At 40.4% G+C, this 22,675-nt stretch overlaps 1 protein-coding gene across 1 annotated transcript in view; it reads left to right on the top strand.

The window, feature by feature from the left end:
- FRY (FRY microtubule binding protein) overlaps positions 1 to 22,675 on the top strand; it is a 274,897-nt gene that overhangs the window by 197,038 nt on the left and 55,184 nt on the right. Inside the window, 10 exon segments of the mRNA XM_079137248.1 lie at positions 691 to 947; positions 1,502 to 1,648; positions 2,747 to 2,915; positions 4,096 to 4,186; positions 9,377 to 9,459; positions 14,763 to 14,913; positions 15,418 to 15,521; positions 16,260 to 16,445; positions 18,741 to 18,939; positions 20,280 to 20,401. Of these exon segments, the coding sequence (XP_078993374.1) occupies positions 691 to 947; positions 1,502 to 1,648; positions 2,747 to 2,915; positions 4,096 to 4,186; positions 9,377 to 9,459; positions 14,763 to 14,913; positions 15,418 to 15,521; positions 16,260 to 16,445; positions 18,741 to 18,939; positions 20,280 to 20,401 (1,509 nt within the window).

Below are 22,675 nucleotides of genomic sequence, written 5' to 3'. Positions count from 1 at the left end.
TGTAGTCCCTGGCAGGACCTTCCATGTCCTGGGCACTTTTCAAGTAGACTCCACAGGCTGAGTTTGTTCCTCTTGGGGGTCCACATCTCACTTGTTAGCAATTGATGTGTCATGGAGGACACATTGTAAGTCACTGGGTTATGGGAAAGAGATGTTCACTGTCAGAACAACCCTAATCACCACTGTCCGGGGCCTGATGGAGTCAGGCATTGTGCTGAGCGTGCTGTGTACGCTGTGACTGTGTCGGCTAGTCTTCACACGGGGCCCCGTTGTACACATGAGTAAACTGGAGAGCAGAGAGGTTGTATTACTAACCTAGAGTCCCAGGCAGCTGTTATGCCGAGGACCTAGAACCCAAACACATGTCCTTCTGCCTCCAGGCCTGTGTTTGTCCACTCTAATAGCCCTCCTCCACTAGCAGTGGATTTGACCTCCTGAGGCCTCCCATCTCACTCCATTTTTACCAAGCCTGTGCTGTCCCCAAGGTGCCGCTTTCCCACACAGAGCACCAGATGTGGAGCGATGGGTTTGAGAACAATCTTTGGTTTGATGATTTTGTGGCCTTGGGGAGCCACTGTATATGAAAATGGGTTTTGTAAATGGAAAGCATTGTTTAATCATGAAGATGGTGTTCGCATTTAATTTGTTTGAGGGAATAACAACATCCAGTCCCACCATGCTTCTCTTTAGAGGTAAGCCAGCGGTTCCCCACGACACACCCAAATGGCCGTCAGATCATGCTCACCTACCTGCTGCCCTGGCTGCACAACATCGAGCTGGTGGACAGCAGGCTCCTCCTCCCTGGGTCGAGCCCCAGCAGCCCAGAGGACGAAGTCAAGGACCGAGAAGGAGAAGTGACAGCCCCTCATGGGCTGAAAGGAAATGGCTGGGGCTCTCCAGAAGCCACCTCACTGGTCCTGAATAACCTCATGTACATGACAGCCAAGGTAAACTCAAGTCACATGGCTCCATCTTCAGAAAAAGCCTTGGGTGGATCGAACCCTTGTGCAATCCCAGGGAAAATGGGATTTGTCTTTTAAAACCACACAGATAGGAGTGGACGGTGGTGATGGCTACACAGCAGTGTGAATGTACTTGATGCCACTAAACTCCACATGTAAGAATGTTCTGCTGAGTGTTGGGGTGTATAGCTCTTTGGTAGAGAGTTTGCCTAGCATGGGTGAAGCCCTGGGTTCAGTCCCCAGCATCACACACAAAACAAACAAGGTTATGATGGCAAACTTTATTTATATTTTACTGCAGTCGAAAAAATAATAAGAAGCCTAATATATTTTTTTAAAGCTCATTTTCATAGGTACTGCACATGAATGACTTGTGCATTATAAATTACTCCCCGCTGGAAAAAAAAATGACGTATTTCTGATGAACGACCATTTCCCCCCATTGGTATTTTTAAGATGGCCATGACCTTGAAAACTACTTTCCATCAAATGTTCTTCACACATGTCATGAGGACTGTTTTTCATTTTGCTTGTTACAGTATGGAGATGAAGTTCCTGGACCAGAAATGGAAAATGCTTGGAATGCTCTAGCCAACAATGAGAAATGGAGCAACAACCTGAGGATCACGCTGCAGTTCCTGGTCAGCCTGTGCGGGGTTAGCAGTGACACGGTGCTCCTCCCCTATGTAAGTGCCTCTTGGGCTCTCAGGAGGTATCATTCCTGCTGGGGCTGCCTCGTGCAATTTGCAAGCTGAAATATGCTCCCAGCTCCAACTAAAATAGAGATGTGCAGTTTCGCCAGTCACACTCATCTCCCGAGAGCTCCTCCAGATACTGCATAGAAGTTCCCTTTAACGCCATGTGCATTGACAACTGTCATCCCCTAGCTCTCTCTAAGCCTTGGGACACAAACCTATGAATTAAGGGGCAAATTTTTTTCTAACAGTTATCAAAAGTTGCCTTCTACAAACATTGGTACTAGCATGGGAGTGACACTGGATGCTCTTGAAACAACTAAAATACAGCGAATTCTGGGTTTTCTCTTCAAATTCAGGTGGTAGGAGAGAGAACCAAGTGAAGATGTCTGATATTTGCTGTTTGTATTGGAAGGTAATGGAATCAACAGAAGGATAGCACTTTAAAATGCAAACTCACTTGGCAATTTCCGTGTTGGTTGCTTTTGCAAGAGAGTTTATTTCTTCCTGCAATTTGAATCATATAAGCCTCGTAGCAGCACAGATGCTTCGGTTGGACTGTGAGGCCTGCAGTATTGCAGAGCCCTGAATCCAGAGTTATTTTTAAGATTTTAAACTACACTGAGCATGGTGGCACATGCCTCTAATCCTAGCCATTCTGGAGCATGATGCAGGAGGATAGCAAGTTCAAGGCCAGCTAAAAGTCATTTGCTTCTAGGGGAGAGAAAAATAGAAAGGGACTAGATTCCTTTTAAAACAAAAATAGCTAGCAGTTTTTTCCCATGGTTTGTATAAATAAAATTCTTTCTGAGAATGGGCCTTTAATGGCAAATTGTTAGCTTAGATTCAATCATTGTGCCCAGAGGGTAACTTTAAAAAATAAAACCATTGGAAAAGGTAAGGCCTTCAACAACACAGACCTGTTAGCCATGCCAGTGCAGCGAGGTGAATTCTAATCCCACCTGGATCAGCCTGGGAGAGCTCAAAGATCACCACAGGAGGGTGCTCCTGAATGGCGATGTGAGTTACCAGCCTGGCACTCTTGAGGCCTAAGTTCTGGAAAGCATCCCTTGTTTATTTTCTTCCCAGATAAAGAAGGTGGCCATATACTTGTGCCGTAACAACACCATTCAAACCATGGAAGAACTTCTTTTTGAGCTGCAGCAGACTGAGCCGGTGAACCCCATCGTCCAGCACTGTGACAACCCGCCCTTCTACCGCTTCACCGCCAGCAGCAAGGCCTCTGCAGCCGCTTCCGGTAAGGACGAGGGACCTGGGTAGGCGTCTTGTAATACGTCTCTGGATTTTTCTTTCGGTGAATCTCTAGAAGGGTATGAATATGTGTCTGTTACTTTTTCTTATTCCTGTACATACATTCACTTAAAGATGACTTGAAAATAGCTAACTGAGACTCTAGGGTGTTTAATTGGAATAAATGAAAGTATTTTGTAAGAATTACCATGGAGCTTTTACTTTAGGCTGATTTCAAGAAGAGCCCTGAATTCACTCTTACGAGTCTCATTTCTGGACCTTCCTACTTGTATCTGTGGGATTCCTGTTTGCTAATATTGTCCCAGGCTTAACTAAAATGCCCTAAACAGTACAGGTTGTACAAACCTAATCCAAAAATCCAAAATCCAAAATACTGCTTCATCTGAAACTTTTTGAGCACTGACGTGAGGCCACAGGTCTGATGGTTCAATGTATATGAACTTTGTTTCTGATATAAAATTACTTAAAATGTGTAAAATTAGACTGTGTGTATAAGATATATGAAACATAAATGAATTTCATGTTTGGCCTGGAGCCCTAGCCCCATGATATCTTACTGCGTGTACACAAATATTCTAAAATCTTAAAATCCAAATTTGGAAATAATTCTGGTTCCAAGGATTTTGGATAAGGATACTCAACCTGTGTTATCTCTTTCAATATATAGGTATCAGCATCATTTCATGAGACATGTGCTCTCCTCCTCCCCTGAAGTCCCATGCCCTCTCTGCCCACTCCTCGCTACCAGAGCAGTGTTCTTGCAGAGAAGTATTAGCTTAGGAATCAGAAACTCTGGCTACTTGAACTTGCTTCATTAGCATTGGTCAAATAACTCCAGAAACACTAAAGCAACGACAGCAGGGCCAGCCGCTATAAATAAGCTCTTTACTAAGTGGCCAGGAAGAATAGGTTCCAAGAATGTTGTAGCCTCACTTTACAAGGGAGTGAAGGAATCTGGTTTGACCATAACAGATGTCTAGGATTCTCCTGTTTCAGTGGTGCCTGCTGAAAGGTTGTTTAGAATGTCTGAGATTGTGCAAAAGATGTAAGGGATCTTCAAACAGGGATTTTTACAGGAAATCTATTCTTAAAATGAACTGAGACTTGAGTTTGACCCCTTTGCATGCATCTGTTTCTAAGCATCTTTCTTCTAATCCCATCTGCAGGAACCACGTCCAGCAGCAATACAGTGGTTGCTGGCCAGGACAGTTTCCCAGACGCCGAGGAGAGCAAGATATTAAAAGAGTCTGATGAAAGGTTGGTGCACAAATCTGGCTTAATATCCAACATAACTTTCAGCAATAGCCTGCACAAAGGCATCAGTAACAGTTTGTGAGGTGTCCTAAATTTCACATACACAGTGAAGTCCTCCTTTATCTTTAGGAACACAGACTAACTTTCCAATTCTGTCCTGCATACCCCGGAAGATAACAAACTTTTCCTAACAAAGTCAGAAGAGAAAGATAAAAGGGGACTATTCTAGTAACCGAATCCCACTTACCTCAGGGCTTCATAAAAACCATCAGTCATTCTGCTAGTAGGGTAAGACCATCTGGAATTATAGGGGATTTGCCATGTGAAATTTTTGAATCTGATTATTGAATGATTTCTTAGAGTCTTGAGGTGAGTTTTGCAAATATTCTATCAGCTTTTTGTTACTATAAGGAAATAATAAAGACAGGCTAACTCACCAAGGTAAAGAAGTTTATTTTAGCTCAGGTTTGGGGGCTAGAAGCCCAAACCATGTAAGACAGGTTCGGACAATGGCCCCATCGGCTGTATCACAATTATGGCGAGCACATCTGTCTGTCTGGTCTCTGTCTCTCCTTATTCAGCTCCCAGGATTCAACCATGAGGGCTCCACTGTTATCACCTTGACTAATTTAATTGTTTTCCAAGGACTCTACACCACAGTGGGATTAAGTTTCAGTCTCTTAATGCCATTTACATAAGACTTTGGTAATTAAATTCTTATGAGTTTAGGGGGACAGACATATTCAAACCATAGTAGTAATCATTCTTCTTTTATCCTTACTTTACTTTTATTGTGATAACATCTCAGTTGGCCAAGAACGCTGTCTTTTCATATGCCTATGCTGCTAGGCATACATCCCGTCATGTCCACCTAGGTGGTATTTCTCTCACCTACACACCTGTCTTCCCATGCCTGTGAACTACTCGTGGGTAAATAAAATATGAATTGCTCCTCCCTGCATATTATGAAGAGCAGGGAGAAAAACCAGGAGAGATAGACAGGATTCAGATTAAAAAATAAGAACTAGGAAGACCCTCATGGTGTTGAACTCCTTCAATTGAGCATATGAAAAGTAATAAAGCAGCCCTTTCACTTAAAAAAAGGAATAGTGAGGACGAATACAGATTCAAATTAAAGAAAATGTAATGGATCAAATAAAGAAATAGTTTCACTTAGCCCCAAACGCACCTCTCCGGGATGGGACCCTGAGTTGCCTTTGGGCAGATGCTCATCTGTACGGACTTTGCTTTAGCCCAAGTCCAAACCTTGTCCTTCATAGCTCTCCACTAGTGACCTGTCTTTCTCCAAAACGCATGAAAGTTTTCATATTCCATTCTCAGTGACAATAGCAAACTAGTAATCCATATTTATTATTTACAAATTTACAAATCCATAGCATTTGTAATCCATATTTATTAGTGCCATTCTTTGCCTCAGGTAGAAAGCACAATATTTCTCTAGATATTTCTACTTTCTAGCTGTATGTAAATTCTTAATCATTTATCATCTAGTCTGAGTTTCCATCTTAAATTTATTTTGGATAGAAAAATGATATATTTTCATATATTAACATCTCATTACAAAGAACGACCTCTTTAGGTCCAGTGATCTGAGTGTCTGAGTTTTATTGTGGGCTCTTAAAATAAAGAAGCTAGTTATCTGTATGTATCAAGATCAGAGAGTATCTTTAAGAAAGTTTGTCTAGCCTGGTATAGTGGCACAACCCTGTAATCCTAGCAATTTAGGAGGCTGAGGTAGGAGTAACCCAAGTTCAAAGACAGCCTCAGCAATTAACCTAGGCCCTAAGCAAATTAGCAAGACCCTGTCTCAAAAACAAAACCAAAACAAATAAAAAATGGACTGGGATTTGGCTCAGAGGTAAAGCACCCCTGGGTTCCATCCCCAGTACGAGAGGCAGGGGGGGAAGTCCTGACTAAAGCCCCTCTAATATATATAACTATATGCACTAAAAATAAATAATTTTTTAAATCCTAAAAAAAGCTACACGTTAACATTAACCTAACCCTAAGATCCCCAATAGCCAAAGTTAAAAAAAAAAAAAATAGAAAAAGGTAGCAAATTTTATAACTTCTCAGTATTTTTTTCCACAAAAGAAACCATTCATCAGAAATTACTAACAGAAATTGCTCCAAGAAAGATTTATCATGTAGTTTGCTTTACTAGACACCAAAATTAGCATATACTATTATTAAAATTGAATTTTATAACATTTTTTAAATATTAAAAGCAATCTTCATAAATATTTTTAATACAACTTTAATACAACTACCCTTAAAAAGGGCCTATTTACAAATTTGTAGTTTCTTGAAAGGATTTTTCATAGGGAGCTAAAGAAATAAACTTCATTTATGTGTTTTGTGTGTGTGTGTGTGTGTGTGTGTGTGTGTGTGTGTGTGTGTGTTTATTTTATGAGCTATGTTGATACCAGCACAGAGATTAGATAATCTGTAACTAAATTGATAGTGGTTTGGTTGAGTGTTTTTGTTTTGCTGCTGAGAATCAATCCCAGGGCCTCGTGCAAGCTAAACACACACACTGTCCGTGAACTACAACCCAGCCCTAATTGATAATGCATTAGCATACAGTGATATTTATTAATACAGCTACCTAAGTGTTAATTTGAGCCAAGTCAGCAAGATAAAACTTAGGGAAACATTTTATCCTTCTAGTTTTCTCTAATCAGGCTATTTCATGGTTTGTATTTTAAGGTATGAACCCTTTGATGTGGAAGGACTAATCAATCTGCTTATCCTTCAAATTCCTCTGTGACCCAAACCCCAAATAGTTTCATTAACCCAGGTTGGCAAAGGGGCTGTAGCAGATTCCTCTCTTGGAGTCAGGTTTACTCTTCTTTTGCCGAGCATACCTTTGCTACACCGTGGCTTCAGTCAAGAGAACAGACTAGAAGGGGCTTGCTTCTCCCCTTCACCCCACATAAGGACCCTTTATACCTACCTCAAAAAGGAAAAGAGAAGCACTGCCATCTCTTTAAATCTTCCCTGCCAGGCCCTCCAGAACACTGTTCTAAATCCTACATACTGTACATCAAAGTTTATCAGTAGCCACTCTCCACCCTGCAGAAATCTCCAGGTGTGGAATAATTTCACCAACCTACTTTTGTCCCTTGCTGAATGATGACTGGGCTCAGCATTCACTTTTATAACAACACATTTATCAGCATAAACATGATTAAGGAACTTCTTCAGAAGGCGATTTCGTCTGTCCACTTACCTAATGTCAGAAGTACCCATGTGATTTAGACTGTTTTGTGGCCTAGTTTATACAGAACAAAGCAGATGTCCTAGATATTCTCTCATGGATTCACAAGTAATAGCCCAAAAGATAGGACAGTTAATAATGTTTTAAGTTACTGAGGATTATGTGAAGGGGCAAAGGCCGTTGCAAATATCTAAGTGAATAAAACCAAAGTAATTACAGTCCATTACATTTCTGCAATCCAGCAAATCCAAACTATTGGAATATTCTGAGGTTTTACACCTGGGAGAAGGTACACATTTAGTGGCACATCCAATGCATTTTCCTTAGCCCTTCCTGTTTCTTCACACCCGTAAGGATGGCTACCCCCTGCACCTTCCAGTGTTCCAGAGGCAAATAAGTGTTCATCTGCTCTCACTCAGGTCAGAACATCAGTCAGTACTGTAGGCAGACTCTACCAACAGAGCTACATCCCCAGCCCTTTTCTGCCTTTTTTAAACTTAGCCTTAGTTCTTTGCTTTGGCAATATGTTAAGTGGGTAGAATCTGCTGTGTATTCTTTTAGGTAAAATAAATATAGACATATCATTTGAGACTGGGGGATGTAGCTGGGTGGTTAAGCATGTGGCTAGCTTGTGTGAGGCCCTGGGTTTGATCCCCAGCACTCAAAAATCAGAAGAACACACATGCAAGTGTGCATACACACCATTTTGCCCTTATTTTACCCTTACTTCCCCTGCCACACCCTTGCCCTGTCATCTTGGGATGATAAATATGCTCTTGATTTGAATGGTTTTGGTCCCCTGCCAAGACAAGGAAATTCTAGAAATCCAAGGGGAAAGCATAATAACATGTTACATCTAGAGAGTGTCCTCACAGTCTCGTGCCATATTTTTGATTGCCCACAATAACCCCAATAAAACAAAAGATAAAAATGCCATTATATTTCATTTTAGCATTATGGAAACAAAGTTCCCAAAGAGGCAAAGGTCTTGGCTGCAGTCACAGAGCTAGTGAGTGAGAACTGTTTTTTTTTTTTTTAAATATATTTTTATTATTAATTGACACATAGTAATTATTTATATTTCTGGAGTGCAGCGTGATGTTCCAATCCATGTATACCATGTATAATGATCAGGCCAGGGAAATGGGCATATCCATCACCTCAAACAGAAACTCAGTCTTAAGAAAACATTCCTGCCCCCTCGGAGGCATCTTGACCCTCAGATGTCCCTGCACTGCCACCTTCCTGTGGTTGGCCACTTGTGTAACCTCACTTGCCTCCATTTTCTTATTTGTAGTCAATAATATGTATCTCAAAAGTGAGGGGGCCAAATCAAATAAGATGTTGTGTTTGAAGTTCCAGACTTCAACTATTGTTTTTCCTTTGGTTACTTCAACAAGCCACCAAAGAAACCAGAGAGAAGAGTCCCTCTGATTCTATGATTTGTATTATACACTCTAGTACCTTTTTCTAAAAATTCTCAGACTATATTAAGGGAAGCTTTAAATTGGTTATAGCACAAGATTTGTTCTGAAACTATTTTGAGTACTTCCATTTCTACCCACTTTCTCTTGTTCATTCACTTAGCAAATATTGTTGATCGCTTACCTCGTATCATGTTCTGTGAATAAGGGGTCACATTAACTTTGGGCCCATTTTCCTAATTTTCTTTCAAATCACATGCTATGATTTTCTAGTTCAGTAAAATATTAGCCATAAACTTAATATCTTTTCAAGATTTGAGCTTTTGTTTATGAGGAAAAGTGACTACCAGCCTATGCAAGGGAAAAGAAAAGGTTTTAGGTACAATCTTTACAATATTCCTTTAAGAAGAGCATCATCATCAGAATCAGCTGCAAAAGAATCAACCACTAAATAATCATATCTGCTGTGAGCAACAGCACATGCACACCCATGTCACTGTTTCTTAACAATTGTTCTTGTATTTGAAGGTTTAGTAATGTCATCAGAGCCCACACCCGCCTAGAGTCAAGATACAGCAATAGCTCCGGGGGATCGTATGATGAAGATAAAAGTAAGTACCACCAGGCTGTGGGCTTCAGACGGAATGTGTAATGAACATTTTGATTATTCCTGACCCTAAGAGGGCCCAGAATATTAATTCATCATTTACTCTAATTATGCAGATGACCATAGTTCACATCTTAAATGTACAAATACAAATGAACCCCAAGCCAAACAGTGGAGAAATCAAAATTGTAAAATTTCAAATTGTTACCCAATCTCATATTTTTATATTCTTGGCATTTTTTATTATTGATGACCCAGAGTCGGGGAAAGGGCAGTAAGAAATTGTCCCTTTAGAAGATGATTTTTGCAGTGCAGCTTTTCAATCTATCTTGGGACTAGATTTAACCTTTAAGATGTGGGAGTGTGCTCCTGCAGGATGGGATCTGTTTTCACATGGAATTCTCCACTGGCATGGCCTCAATCACCAAGTGTAAACCTTGCTGAGCTGGGAGACTTTCCTTGTACCTTGGGCAATTGGCTAAACCAGAAATGTCATTGCATTCATTGATTTTATTTGTAAGACCTAGAGAGCTTGTGTTGATACAGGCCAGGTGTAGAGTATAAGTTGGTCATGAGTTACAGAAATATTGGAACCAAGAAACATTCCCAGTGTCACTTGGTATACTAGGGAAATCAGTGCACTATCTGTGGAATTTATTTTTCTATTTGAGTAGAAATCAGAAGTATGGTGATATTTCATGAGTAGGGTTCATTGTCAGTGTATAGGGGTTTTGTAGTTGTTCCTTGAATTGCTTTGTTTCTGTGGGTAATGTACAGTCGACTGCCCTTGCTTTACTTCCTAACGCAGTGTGATTGGTCTCATTTAGACTAAGTTTCAGCTGTGCCACTATAAAATCCTTTAACTAGAACTATCAATAAGTGGTAAAATAAAGCTTTTTATATTTTTCTTCTTTACTGTGTCCCATCAGGCGACTGCACCATCAAACACTGAGCAGTTGGATCTGGGACTGTAGGCCACTGACATTAATTCTATACAGGACCAGATTTTACAGATGAGGGGAAGGTAGTTATAGAGAAATAAAGTCGTGGGTTCAGGGAAGTCTGGTTTACTGTGGCAATATTCACCAACTCAAAATCTGAGGACAGAAAATTGCATCATGAAGAGATTAGGAGTCTAAAGCCAACTCCTCCATAATTTGACAGGCATGATATAACTAGACCTACCACTCTGTGATAGTGGGTTTTACATGAGGAAACATGCTATACTTTGGTCATTTGACTTCTTTGAAGTGTATCTCTATGTTTGGGTGAATACGTAGACTTTGGTAGAAATACTATAATAAATAACAATCATTTTGAAATTATAGCTTTAGAGTCCTCTGGTATTAAAACTTCAAATTGTTTATGTTCATTAAAATAGAGGATTTCTGAGAGTTCATTGTAATAAAATAGGATAATATGTCATTTTATACATATAACTCAGACACTGACTTTAGGGGCAAACCAAAAATAAATAATGGAAGTATTTATGCAAAAACTGAATTCAGATAGGGCATAAAAGAAATCAAATACTATCATATGGCTTCTATTTCACCTAGCAATGTTCACAAACTAATTTTATCAACATGAAAACGTTTCTCTTTTTCTTTTGTGTGTGTAAAAACAAAATTTTTTATTTAGTTGATTTTTTTTGTATTTTTAAATTTGCTCTAATTAGTTATACACGATGGTAGGATGTATTTTGACACATCATACATATATGGAGTGTAATTTCTCATTCTTCTGGTTGGACATGATGTAGAATCACACCAGTCATGTAGTCATGTATGTACATAGGGTAATAATGTAAGATTCAAATAATGTCAGATTCATTCTACTACCCTTTCTATACCCATAGCCCCTCCCCTCCCTTTACTCCCCTTTACCTAATCTAAATTAACTCTATTCTTCCCTAGTCACCCCCCTTACTGTGAATTAGCATCCACATATCAGAGAAAACATTTGGCCTTTGGTTCTTTGGGATTGGCTTATTTCAATTAGCATGAGATTCTCCAGCTCCATCCATTTACCAGCAAATGCCATAATTTCATTCTTTTTTAAAGCTGAATAATATTCCATTATGTTTATATACCACATTTTTTTTATCCATTCATCTGTTGAAGGGCACCTAGGTTGGTTCCACAGCTTAGCTATTGTGAATTTGAGCAGCTATAGAACATTGATGTGGCCCGCATCACTGTAGTGTGCTGATTTTAAGTCCTTTGGGTATAAACCCAGGAGTGGGATAGCTGGGTCAAATGGTGGGTCCATTCCAAGTTTTCTGAGGAATCTTCATACCACTTTCCATAATGGTCGCACCAATTTGCATTCCCACCAGCTCTTCAGATCATGTAAATCTTTTGCCTTTTACTAAAGATTTGAATAACATTTTAATGGTGAAATAATTTGGGTACAGAATTTGAATTCAATTGTGTGTCAAAGTATCATTTACGTGGATTCATGTTATTGACCAGTTTTGGGCATGAAGTTTGGGTACTGAGAGCTTATATGTTCTCTTATTTATTATAAGAGAAAATGAAATCAAGCTACCCAGACAGATATTCATCACAGGAAGCCCAGAAAGTGTATATTAAGATCCCTCCCCAGAGTGTTCACGCAACAGTACTCTACTCTGTTGGTTTATAGGAAGGCAGTGTGTCTAGTAGGCCACAAATACACTCAGGGACCTTGGTAACTGGGACCTCATTGATATATTTTGACTTCAGCTACATAATTTCGTACATAGAACATGCCACAAGGTAGAGAAAGGTTGGTAGACTTAATCCCAAAACTGATGGCCAGGTGTCTGGTACATTAAGTGTTAGCGCCTGCCTCCCTGAATTCTCCAAGAATCAGCAGAGGTAGGACGGCTCAAGAAGGGGTTAAGGGAGACAGAGTGGCCCTCTGTTTCATAATCTGGGTTTTTCCAAAAGGTGCTTTATATTAAAAAACAAAATCTGTACCCCCTTGGGTAAAAGGAACAGGAAAACTGAGGTAGACCTAGAACTACAAAAGTGATTTCTATCATTATTACATAATATTTTTCTAGAATATTTCTAAATATCTGGGTTACTTTCAAGTTTATATACTAGTGAATCTGGGTTTTTTTAATAAGGGTATAAATAATTAAACTGGGTATCAGGTAAGTGATTATGGTTTAGATCTAACTGCAGAAAACCAATTTTAAGCCACTGTAATCCAGCACATTTTTGCTGATTGGCTATATATCTAAGGACATCTGGAAACTAAGCATAGTATATCCTTTCTAACAGCAGTCTCACAAGTTTAACCCTTCAGTACTCTCCTTTTTATGCTCTTCTTTCGAGTTTTATTAAAGAATATCCACTCACATAGAAGTGCATTTTGTAACTTACTTATCCTGGACAGTCATTCAGGAAGTTAATTTACTGAAAGTGAGATACTCAGTAGATGATATACTGAGAGTTACAACTGAGGTAAGTTACTACTGCTCCTGCCTCATATATTTTGTAGACCAAAATTTTTGTGTCCAAAATTTCACGGCACAGCATTCTAAAGTCCCAGATGCTCTTTCATGGGTGTGTCGGAAAGAGCTAGCAATTACTTCCTGACCTTCCCCACAAAATTCCCTTGGCTCACATCCTGAAGAAGTAGGGTATTCTTGATTGTAGTGCCTGTTCTTGTTGGGAGTCTCAGTTGTCACAATAGGAAGGATCCCCTCCACCATGTCTGCTACCTGTTAAGCCACTATCCTACTCTAGACCATCAGCATTGAGTCAACCACAGTTGTGCACCTCATAATGACGGACCACACAATTTCAGGCACCACATAATTTTGATCAGTGACAGACCACATACTCAATGATGGCTGTATCATATAGCCTCAGTGTGTAGTAGACTATACCATCTAGGATTGTGTAATGATGAACTTGCCTAACGACACATTGCTCAGAGTGTCTTGTCGTTGAGCCAAATTGCTGAAGTCATATTCCTGGGCTGGTATTGTGTGCCCCCCACCCCAGTGGGGGGTCTTGAATACCAAGAGCCTATTCTGAGAAAATAATAAAAAATACCTCCATGACGTTTGTTTCTGTGCTTACCTGAAAGATATCATTGATGAAGGTCATTCATTCATTCAGCATATATTTTCAGATCCCTGAGTACATGCCAGACATGCTGTAGGAATAAGGGAAATAACAAGGAGCAAGGCACAGAGGGTCCCCGCTCTCCTGGAGCGTACATGGGAGTCAGCAGAGGCGGTCAGTGCTGGTAAATGGGGGATCCAGCCCCAGGGAGGAAACAGAAGCAGTGAGGGTAGGAAGCTGTCAGGGAGGCCCTCTGTGATAAGCTGGAGTCAAGCACTGAGCCAGCCGGCTGTCTGGCAAAGGAAGAGTCTTGAGGCCGGGCTTCTCTCAGATGCGGGGGAAGCCGAGATGACTGGGGTGCAATGGGCCGAGGGACAGTGGCAGGAGATCAGCCCAGGGAGAAGAACAAGGGGACAACTTGTAAGGCCTTAAAGGCAGTGGTGTGGATTCTGCTTTCATGCTGAGTGTACTAGGGGAGCCACTAGCGAGTGTCAAGCAGGGTAAGAGCTGCGACCAGAGGGGCTATGAAAGGATCACTGTGGCTGCTCTGAGGGACAGCGTGCAGAGGGACAAGAATGGGAGCAGGGAGACGTGGAGAGCCGCTGTGAGAGAGGAGGGGCTGGACTCAGTGAGGGGTGAGGAACAGTGATAGGAGGACGCTGGACACGTTTTTGAAGGCAGAGCACTGAACTTATTGATAATGATTGTCCTCAGTTTTCCCTCCGTAAAATGGGGACAATAATATCATTGGACTATTAATTTGTTGTGTGCTCAGCAGTCTGTGTTAGTGGCGAGTATTGTTGTTGTCCTTATGATTACCGTGGTCATCACCATGATTGTGAGCTGAATGCGGGATGTGAGAGGCAGCCAGGGATGACTGTAAGGCTGTTGTCCTGACCAAACTGGAAACATGGAAGTGCATTTCACTGAGATGGGGAAAATGGAGGAAAAGGAAATTTTCATAGTCATGGAAATTAACATGATTTCACATTTTTATTTTTATCTGTGTTTTTTTCTTTGCCCTAAAATGAATGAGTGTAGTTATCAAGTAATAACTAATCAAGTAATTACCCAATCAAGTAATTCTAACCCATTTGATCATGTAATTCATACTCACCAAATTGAGTAATTAGAAAGTTATTTTTACAAGCATGTATTTGTAAGATTCTTTCTAAAAAAATAAGGAGAAAAAAATAAAACATCTCGTGGAAAATAAAGTTCATTTGTCTTTCTCGCCCTAAAGATGATCCCATCTCTCCCTACACGGGCTGGTTGTTGACCATTACGGAGACCAAACAGCCGCAGCCCTTACCGATGCCGTGTACTGGAGGCTGCTGGGCCCCCCTGGTTGACTATCTCCCAGAGACCATCACTCCACGGGGGCCACTGCACAGGTGAGCACAGTGCACAGGAGGCGAGAGACAGCAGCTTGGCTTTGACTGGACTTCTCTACCTACAAGAAGAGGGAAACCTCTTCCAGGTCCCACCTTTGCAAGTTGGAGGGACCATGCTTGACTTGTCTGCTGGCCCCCATCAGCTTAGTCAAATATCAACCAAGGGGCAAAGCTGCCTTGCAGCCCTTTGGGCTTTCTTTCAATGTGATTTCAACATGTGTGTGCATCCTGTGATGCACTTTTGACTGTGTGCAACTTGAATAAAGGGTCTTCTCTTCAATATTTCTTCATCCCTCAGTTTTTATTACCTTGCTACTAGTAGAATTTCCATTTCGTAACTAACAACTGATGTTTCTTCTCATCGTGGGGCTCTGTGCTATGTCAAAAGTTAAACTCTGTTTCTCTTCAGTCAGGTAAACCGTAACAGTTGCATCGAATTGTGATCTAATGATGTATTTCCGCCCTCCTCAGAAGTTGCATTAATCTCATCATTTTGTTGGTTAGGTGCAATATTGCTGTGATTTTTATGACTGAGATGGTGGTGGATCACAGTGTAAGAGAAGACTGGGCTCTCCATCTACCACTATTACTCCATGCTGTCTTCTTAGGTAAGACTGGATCTAAAGGGAATTCTAACCACCAGGGTCAAAAACATGTGAGGTAATCCACAGAGATTTCCTTCCATGTTGACATCAGCATGACCTACTTTTGAAAGATCTAGTTTCTTCCATTTTTCATTGCCCTTTTGTGACATCTATTCAGTTATTACTCATTGTTTGAAATTGTTCTAATTCTCCAATCTAAATATAATGGCATCTCACTAAGGCTACATCTATAATGATTTCCAAAATAATTTGGGCTTTTTTGAGGGAGTTTGTCTAAGTAAATTTAAAGCAATGAGAGAAGGTCAGTGCGAAGGGAGAGACAGTATAGACCACAGCAAGCCAAGCACTGAGCTTCAGGTACTCAAGTAGTAGAGCAAAATGGGAAGAGGAGCCATCCACAAGATGAGTTAAACAAGTAAAAGTAGGATCCTTCCATAACATAGATCCAAGGAAGAGAATATCTCGGCAAGGAGGAATGCAAACCATATCAGGTGCTAAAACTACAAAGAGGTCAAGAAAAGTTCATCTTATCAGCACTTCATGGGAATATATTTTATTTAAGAATAAAGCAGTTTATTTTTCTTAAACCCCACTTCTTTAGGTTGGCAACCCAAAAAATAATAAAGCAAACTAAACATTCTTTTGATGTGTCCTTCCCAGGTGTCATAATCCTCACCACCCCTGGAATCTAAAGGAGCTTACCATTTGTTTATACTAAGCGAGTCCACCATTTTGTTACAGGTTTGGACCATTACCGACCTGAAGTCTTTGAACACAGCAAAAAATTGCTTCTTCACCTCTTGATTGCCCTCTCCTGCAACAGCAATTTTCATGCCATTGCTTCTGTGCTCCTGCAGACCCGTGAGATGGGTGAAGCTAAGACACTAACCGTCCAGCCAGCTTACCAACCGGAGTATCTCTATACAGGTAAGGAGGAGGAGCAGCCGGCATCCTGAGACAGTCACAGATGGGAAGATAGTGGAGGGTGTCAGTGGAGCCCAAGTTTGCTTCTCTTGTGCTATTACTTCCAACTTTCTAAGTGATAAAAGTCCAATAAATGTGCACCGTTTCACTTAATGTGAACTTGCCTTTCAGAAACCTTCCTCATTATTAAATGTTTTTTAACTTTATTTTTCCTTGTTAAGATTGCTGCTCTTATTGAATGTGTTCCTATTGCTGCATTGAATTTAAAGATTCAGGGTGAAAAACATCCATCAAGAACACTGCAGATAGGTTAGTCTGCCGGCAAATAGGTCATGGCCAGGTCCCAAGTGTGTAAGTTGTTCTCCTGAAGGAATTTCCATTTTACTGAATAACTGTTTTCTAGAAGGCACAATTTAATAGGAGTCTATAAAAACTATTGCTGTTTTGAAACCAAAAATTTCTTCATAGGATGGAAACAGAAAGTCTAAGAAATCACCCTGCCCTGTCAAGCCATAGAAGGATTTTCACCATGAAGGTCAATGGTTGAAGCTAGTCATGAAAACTTTCCCAAAAGGGTTGGGGAGTGATCTTCATTTAGAACAGTAATGTTTGAAATATCTTAAAATAATGAGGAATATTACCGACAGAGTTCAGATGCTACTTTATACACTACATTGGCACCAGGCATGCTGTGGCATCTCCCTTCACCAGGTTCCTTCTTCATTACCTTGAATAGGATGTACTTTTATTTCACCTCTTGTATTCAGCACTGTCTTGTCTTCTAATAGAGGTTAACATTTTTTAGGAAAACAAATACGAGGTCATCATTAATTCTGAGGTATAAAGCCCCCGTGGGCCTTAGTTTAAGCTCTTTATTTTGAGCCAAGTCACACTTAATTGAAAACATACTATCAATCTCTGAGAGACACAGAATTCTTTATGACAGATACTTCATTAAAAGAATCTGAAGAGTTCTACTTGTTCAGACTTTTGTGGATAAAGATGTAGTCCATGAAGACTAAGTCCATGTAGACTTAGGCTGAGAAAATTGTAGTCTCTGAAGTCGCATATCTCTGAGTACGTCAGTTTTGCATTCATTGTATCAGTGATGTGCTATAAAATGATTTAGGGATTTACCAAAAACAAAATGCACACGGTATCCATAGGCAAGACAAATAACTGATAACCAAAATGATTGGCTCTGTCACACATAGGAATGGGTGTACACAGTGTGAGAAATGTCCTCTTTTTATGAATCGTTATTGAGCATCTAGTTTCAACCATAGCTGCTGTCAAATCCACACTAAACACTGGGTAATATTGTCCTCACCTTGTTATAATAGAAAACTAAAGTACAGAGGATTACGTAAACTCTTAGGGTATGCTGCAGAGATGCTATTCCAAACCAGTACTGCTCGTTCTAATTCAGCATACTCATCAGACACAATCAGACTATGTACTTTTTATAATTATTAAAAGAGGACAGGGGATTGGTTGCCATGTGTACTTTCTTTTTTTCCAAACCCACACAGCCAGAGAGGTATAAGTGTTAACCAAATACATAGTGAAAAGAACATACTATTCACTTATATCACATTTCTTTGAATACCATGAATATAGTTTATTAAAGAGATTCATAGGTGACTGGAGGTAGTAGCTCCGTGGTAGAGCATGCACTTAACATTTGTTGTTCTTTTTTCCCCCACCTGAAGGGCCGGGGATTCGAACCATAGTTCTTGCGCATGCTAGGCGAGCGCTCTCCAGAACGACTATTTCTTCAGCTCTAGCACTTAACATTTGTGAGGTCCTTGGTTCAGTCCTCAGCACCAAAATAAATACACATACAATATTCAAAAATCTAGGCACATTTACTTAAAAATATTAAATATAACTTGTTCATTAGTGAAAGTGACCATTATCTTCAAAAAGGGCATCACTTTGCATGTTTAATTAGTCTTAATAGCAGAATAATGTGCTGATAGTACCTTTCTTAGTTGACCCATTGTTATAGTTGAACTGTTCCTTGGCCTGGCCTCTATATGCATGAAACACACCAGAGTGGAAAATGGCAGATCACCCCTATTCCCAAGTGTACACTCCTTTACACAACAGTACAACTGATCGCATATGCAAAGAAAACCGATCACCGTTGTTTAATCATAGGCTAGCCCGAATCAAGTGTTCTCTCCCCTAAATTTAAATAACGTCACACGTGTTTGTGTTCACCCCCAGTCCTCATTAAGCATGCTGGCAACACCCTGCCTAACATATCCCTCCTTAAACTTTTTCTCCCTCCAGGTGGCTTTGACTTCTTGCGAGAGGACCAGTCCTCCCCGGTGCCAGACTCGGGCCTGAGCTCCAGTTCTACTTCCTCCAGCATCAGCCTGGGAGGCAGCAGTGGGAACCTCCCACAGATGACACAAGAGGTAGAAGATGCGGACACAGCTGCTGACGCAGATGAGAAGGCAAACAAGCTCATTGAGTTCCTGACGACCAGGTAGTGGGGGGTCAGGAGTCATGCTGCTATTTTCAGGTCAACCATTTGAAAAAGTGTCAGCCCTTTAAACCACACAGATGGAAATGTGATCCTGGAGTTCTAACAAAGTCCTATTTTCTCTTCCAATTTGCTTCTGCCAGAGTCTCTGTAAAAGGCAAACACTGGTAGAGGTTGTCCCTGATCCCACTGATCTGATGATTGATGGGCAGGGAGATTTCCAGTTTAGAACCATGGTGTAGCAGAGGAGGCCGGAGATGGTAGCTGCAGGCTTGACTTTAGTCACGTATCAGGGCTGCCAGGATCTGGGAGTTCTAAGACTTGGCAAAGATCTTCACTCTGGAAACCAATGATATTAGCCACAAATGACCCAGAAGCAGCTGCTGAGGGAATCACTGTCTGCTTATCTGGTCCAAAGAGTCATTTGTAATTGGGAGTCAGAAATAAGAAACTAGGAAGCAGGATGGGAAAGGACTCAAACTAATCATAAAGCCAAATCAAGGAAAACTATAAGTGGTCCTGTTTTTTCAGGTCTTCTGGCTCTTCTAATTAACCCTTTCACTTGTAAGACTTCAGAATTTCTAGCAGCCTGAGGTCCAGTGTTTGTATAAAGGCATGCACCTGTGACCTGGAGGCGCACTCTCCTTTCACAGTGAGTTAAGTCCTGGAAATCTAGTTTGTATCCATGTTATACAGCATCTCACATGAGTTTTCCTTCTTTCATCAGTTAATGCGAACAATGCAAACAGCATTTTCTTTCCTCAGTAATTCAGGTTCTTCTGCATGGCTCTCAGCTTAATGTGGGATATAATGTGCAGGATGCTTAGGAAAGGGCCCTACATGCAGGGTGCTTCAGAGACCTGGACGATCCATAGAGAGAACAGGTGTTGTCACCACTTACCATCTGACAATACCGCATGTTGAGAAGTTCTCTCACGTGGCTCTATTGATTCTTACTGTTGAAAACCAAGTAGATAATGAAAGCTATGTCCTGGCAACTTGATGTGGTCTTCATGAACTCCTCATCTCTGCAAAGGCTATGATGTGAATACCGAGTCTGTCTAAATCTACATTTTATTTAGTATTTCATATTAATTTATTCAATATATCAATAATAGCACTTGTAATATGCCTGCACCATTATAGCAAAAGAAGAGAGTTTCATTTTATGAATAAATTTAATTTAAAACGTCGAAAAGTTTGTCTCCCCAAACTTGAAATGTACCCCCAAATTATGAAGTTTTCAGAAGCATAGTGCGTCTTTGGAGTCAGAGCTTCATGTATACTTTTTTAAAATGCAAAGTGAAAATTATATTTTTGATATCTTGTGTGTTTTGTTCAAGGGCATTCGGTCCACTTTGGTGCCATGAAGACATCACACCCAAAAATCAAAATTCAAAGAGTGCCGAACAGCTCACCAATTTCTTACGTCACGTTGTATCCGTATTCAAAGATTCCAAATCAGGTACTTCATCCTCCTTGCCCAGACCCCCTTTCAGCACTTTTCCGTAATGGAACTCACTTCATGATGACGACATGCCTTAAGATGTGGTCCTAACACTCACCCCGTGCATTCAAGGAGAGTTTCGAAGCTTCTTGCAGGTGCAGCCTAACTGAATGATGGTTCTTGCCATCTGCACTTGCACCATGCTCTGTCAAATAACCTCCCGATCTTGCTTATTCTACATTTCTTACCTTACTAGAATTAAACTGTCACCGTAGTGTTGTCTAGAAAAATCATGAGGCATAAATCTCATTTATTGACCATCATCAGTCTCAACTATTAAAAATCATCAACCACTTTAATTAAATGACTGATTGAAATGGTCAAACTGGTTTAAAAGGGGGGGGGGAGAATTTGAGTCTGGGATATAGCTCAGTGGTAAGCTCTTGCCTAGCATGTATAAGGTCCTTGTTAAAATCCCAAGCACACAGAAAGAATTTGTGATAAAATGCTTTTGTCTTTAAGGGTTTGCTAACAATTCCTGTACAAATGACCTTTCAATATTCTGAACAGAATGGTTCTAATTTAAACTTTGGTAGCACCACCATATTTATGTGTTTGCCCACAGCTGAATTCCTTTCAGATATAACATGGCCTGGCTGATTTGTGTACAGAAATTGAATTTGGTTCCTCATTGTGACACAGAAGCTGTCTCTACCTTTTTTCTCACACCAGTCTGCTGGCAGTATTAAATCTGGCTCACTGACTTTCCCAGCTGTTCTAAAAATTAACGTTTCACAGTCTGAAGCACTCCTGATTACCCACATCTCTTTTCAGTATCAGAGGAGTCCTACTAAAAGAACAAAAAATACTGATAAACTGAAATGGTAAAGTCATTTCAGGAATAGGATGGCCTTTTGCTTTCTCTCTCTCTCTCTCTCTCTCTCTCTCTCTCTCTCTGTGGGATTCCACCCAGGACGTCACGCCTGCTAGACAAGCACTCTACGACTGAGCTGCATCCCCCAGCATTTTTTTTTAGACAGGTTATCACTAAGTTGTCCAAGCTAGCCCCAAACTTAACAATCTCCTGCCTCAGCCCCTCCAGGTAGTTGGAATTATAGGTGTGAGACACCATGCCTGGCTAAGATTGCCATTTCTTGCTTTGAGATTTCCTTTTGGGATTTGTTTGAAAAGTTAAGACCTCAAAAGTCACTTAATAATCAAAGTCCAAAGGAAGAAATCTACTATGCATATTTGGATCATTCATTTTTCAAAAAACTTTGTATGAAGATAATAAAAATGAAAAAAATATGAATGCCTTATAGTGAACTCTCAGAGGACACTTTAAAGTCTAACTTTTTTGCATTTTGATCAAGCTGTTTTTACTCACTCTTTCCCCCATGCACCCCAGCTTTCAGCCTATCCCCCGGCCCACTCACACACATACACACACACACACACACACACACACACACACACAGTATGTTCCTGAAAGCACTTGTATTAGGGTAGCATATAACAAATAGGCCACAGAGCTCAGAGCCTTAACACATTGAAGGTTATTCCTGGATCACGTAACAGGTCAATATCAGTGTTGGGCAGGTGACCTTTCACCAGGTGCTTCACAACCAAATGTGTCAACCAAATGAGCCCTCCAGGTCATGGGGACAGCTAACATCACCATTTCTTGGGGTGTTCTGATTCTTGTCTGCTCTCTGCCTGCAGAGAGGAGCAGGCAAGTGCACAATTTAATGACATAGAATTCTTTCATGAGCTTTATTGTGCATTTTCATTTCCACCTGATCAAATGGTTTTCTGATGACTGAGATTTCATATATATTATTAGAAAAACAAACACTTAGGTGGAAGTTTAAATCGTGGCTAGCCTTCTTTGCAGTAGTCTACATTGCAATATCTGAATATTTATAAGCAAGGATTTGACACAGGATTTAGCTGTGTTTAGAATTGATCCACTAGGAGCTTTTACTCTACTCTGAAAATATGTTTCCAACAAACTCTCTTATGAATAAAAAAAAGGAGTAAAAGTATCCTATGTAAAAAGAAGTAAGAATATACGGACAAAAATAGAATGGACTATTAATTTGTTGTGCACATAGCAGTCTGTGTTAGTGGCTAATGTCATTGTTGTTATGTGGAGAGTAATGAACTATAATATAGTTGTGAGTACTGTTATGTGTCAGATACTGAAGTAGGCCACTTCAGAAGTGGTTTAATTTCACAACAGTCCTGAGGTAGATGTTATCATTCACAAGATTGAAGGATAGGAAATGGGCT

Source organism: Sciurus vulgaris (genome assembly GCF_902686455.1).
Source record: "Sciurus vulgaris genome assembly, chromosome: 4".
In the NCBI taxonomy this organism is placed as follows: domain Eukaryota; kingdom Metazoa; phylum Chordata; class Mammalia; order Rodentia; family Sciuridae; genus Sciurus; species Sciurus vulgaris.
The sequence above is the reverse complement of the archived record's forward strand: the minus strand, read 5'-3'. Positions and strand labels throughout refer to the sequence as shown.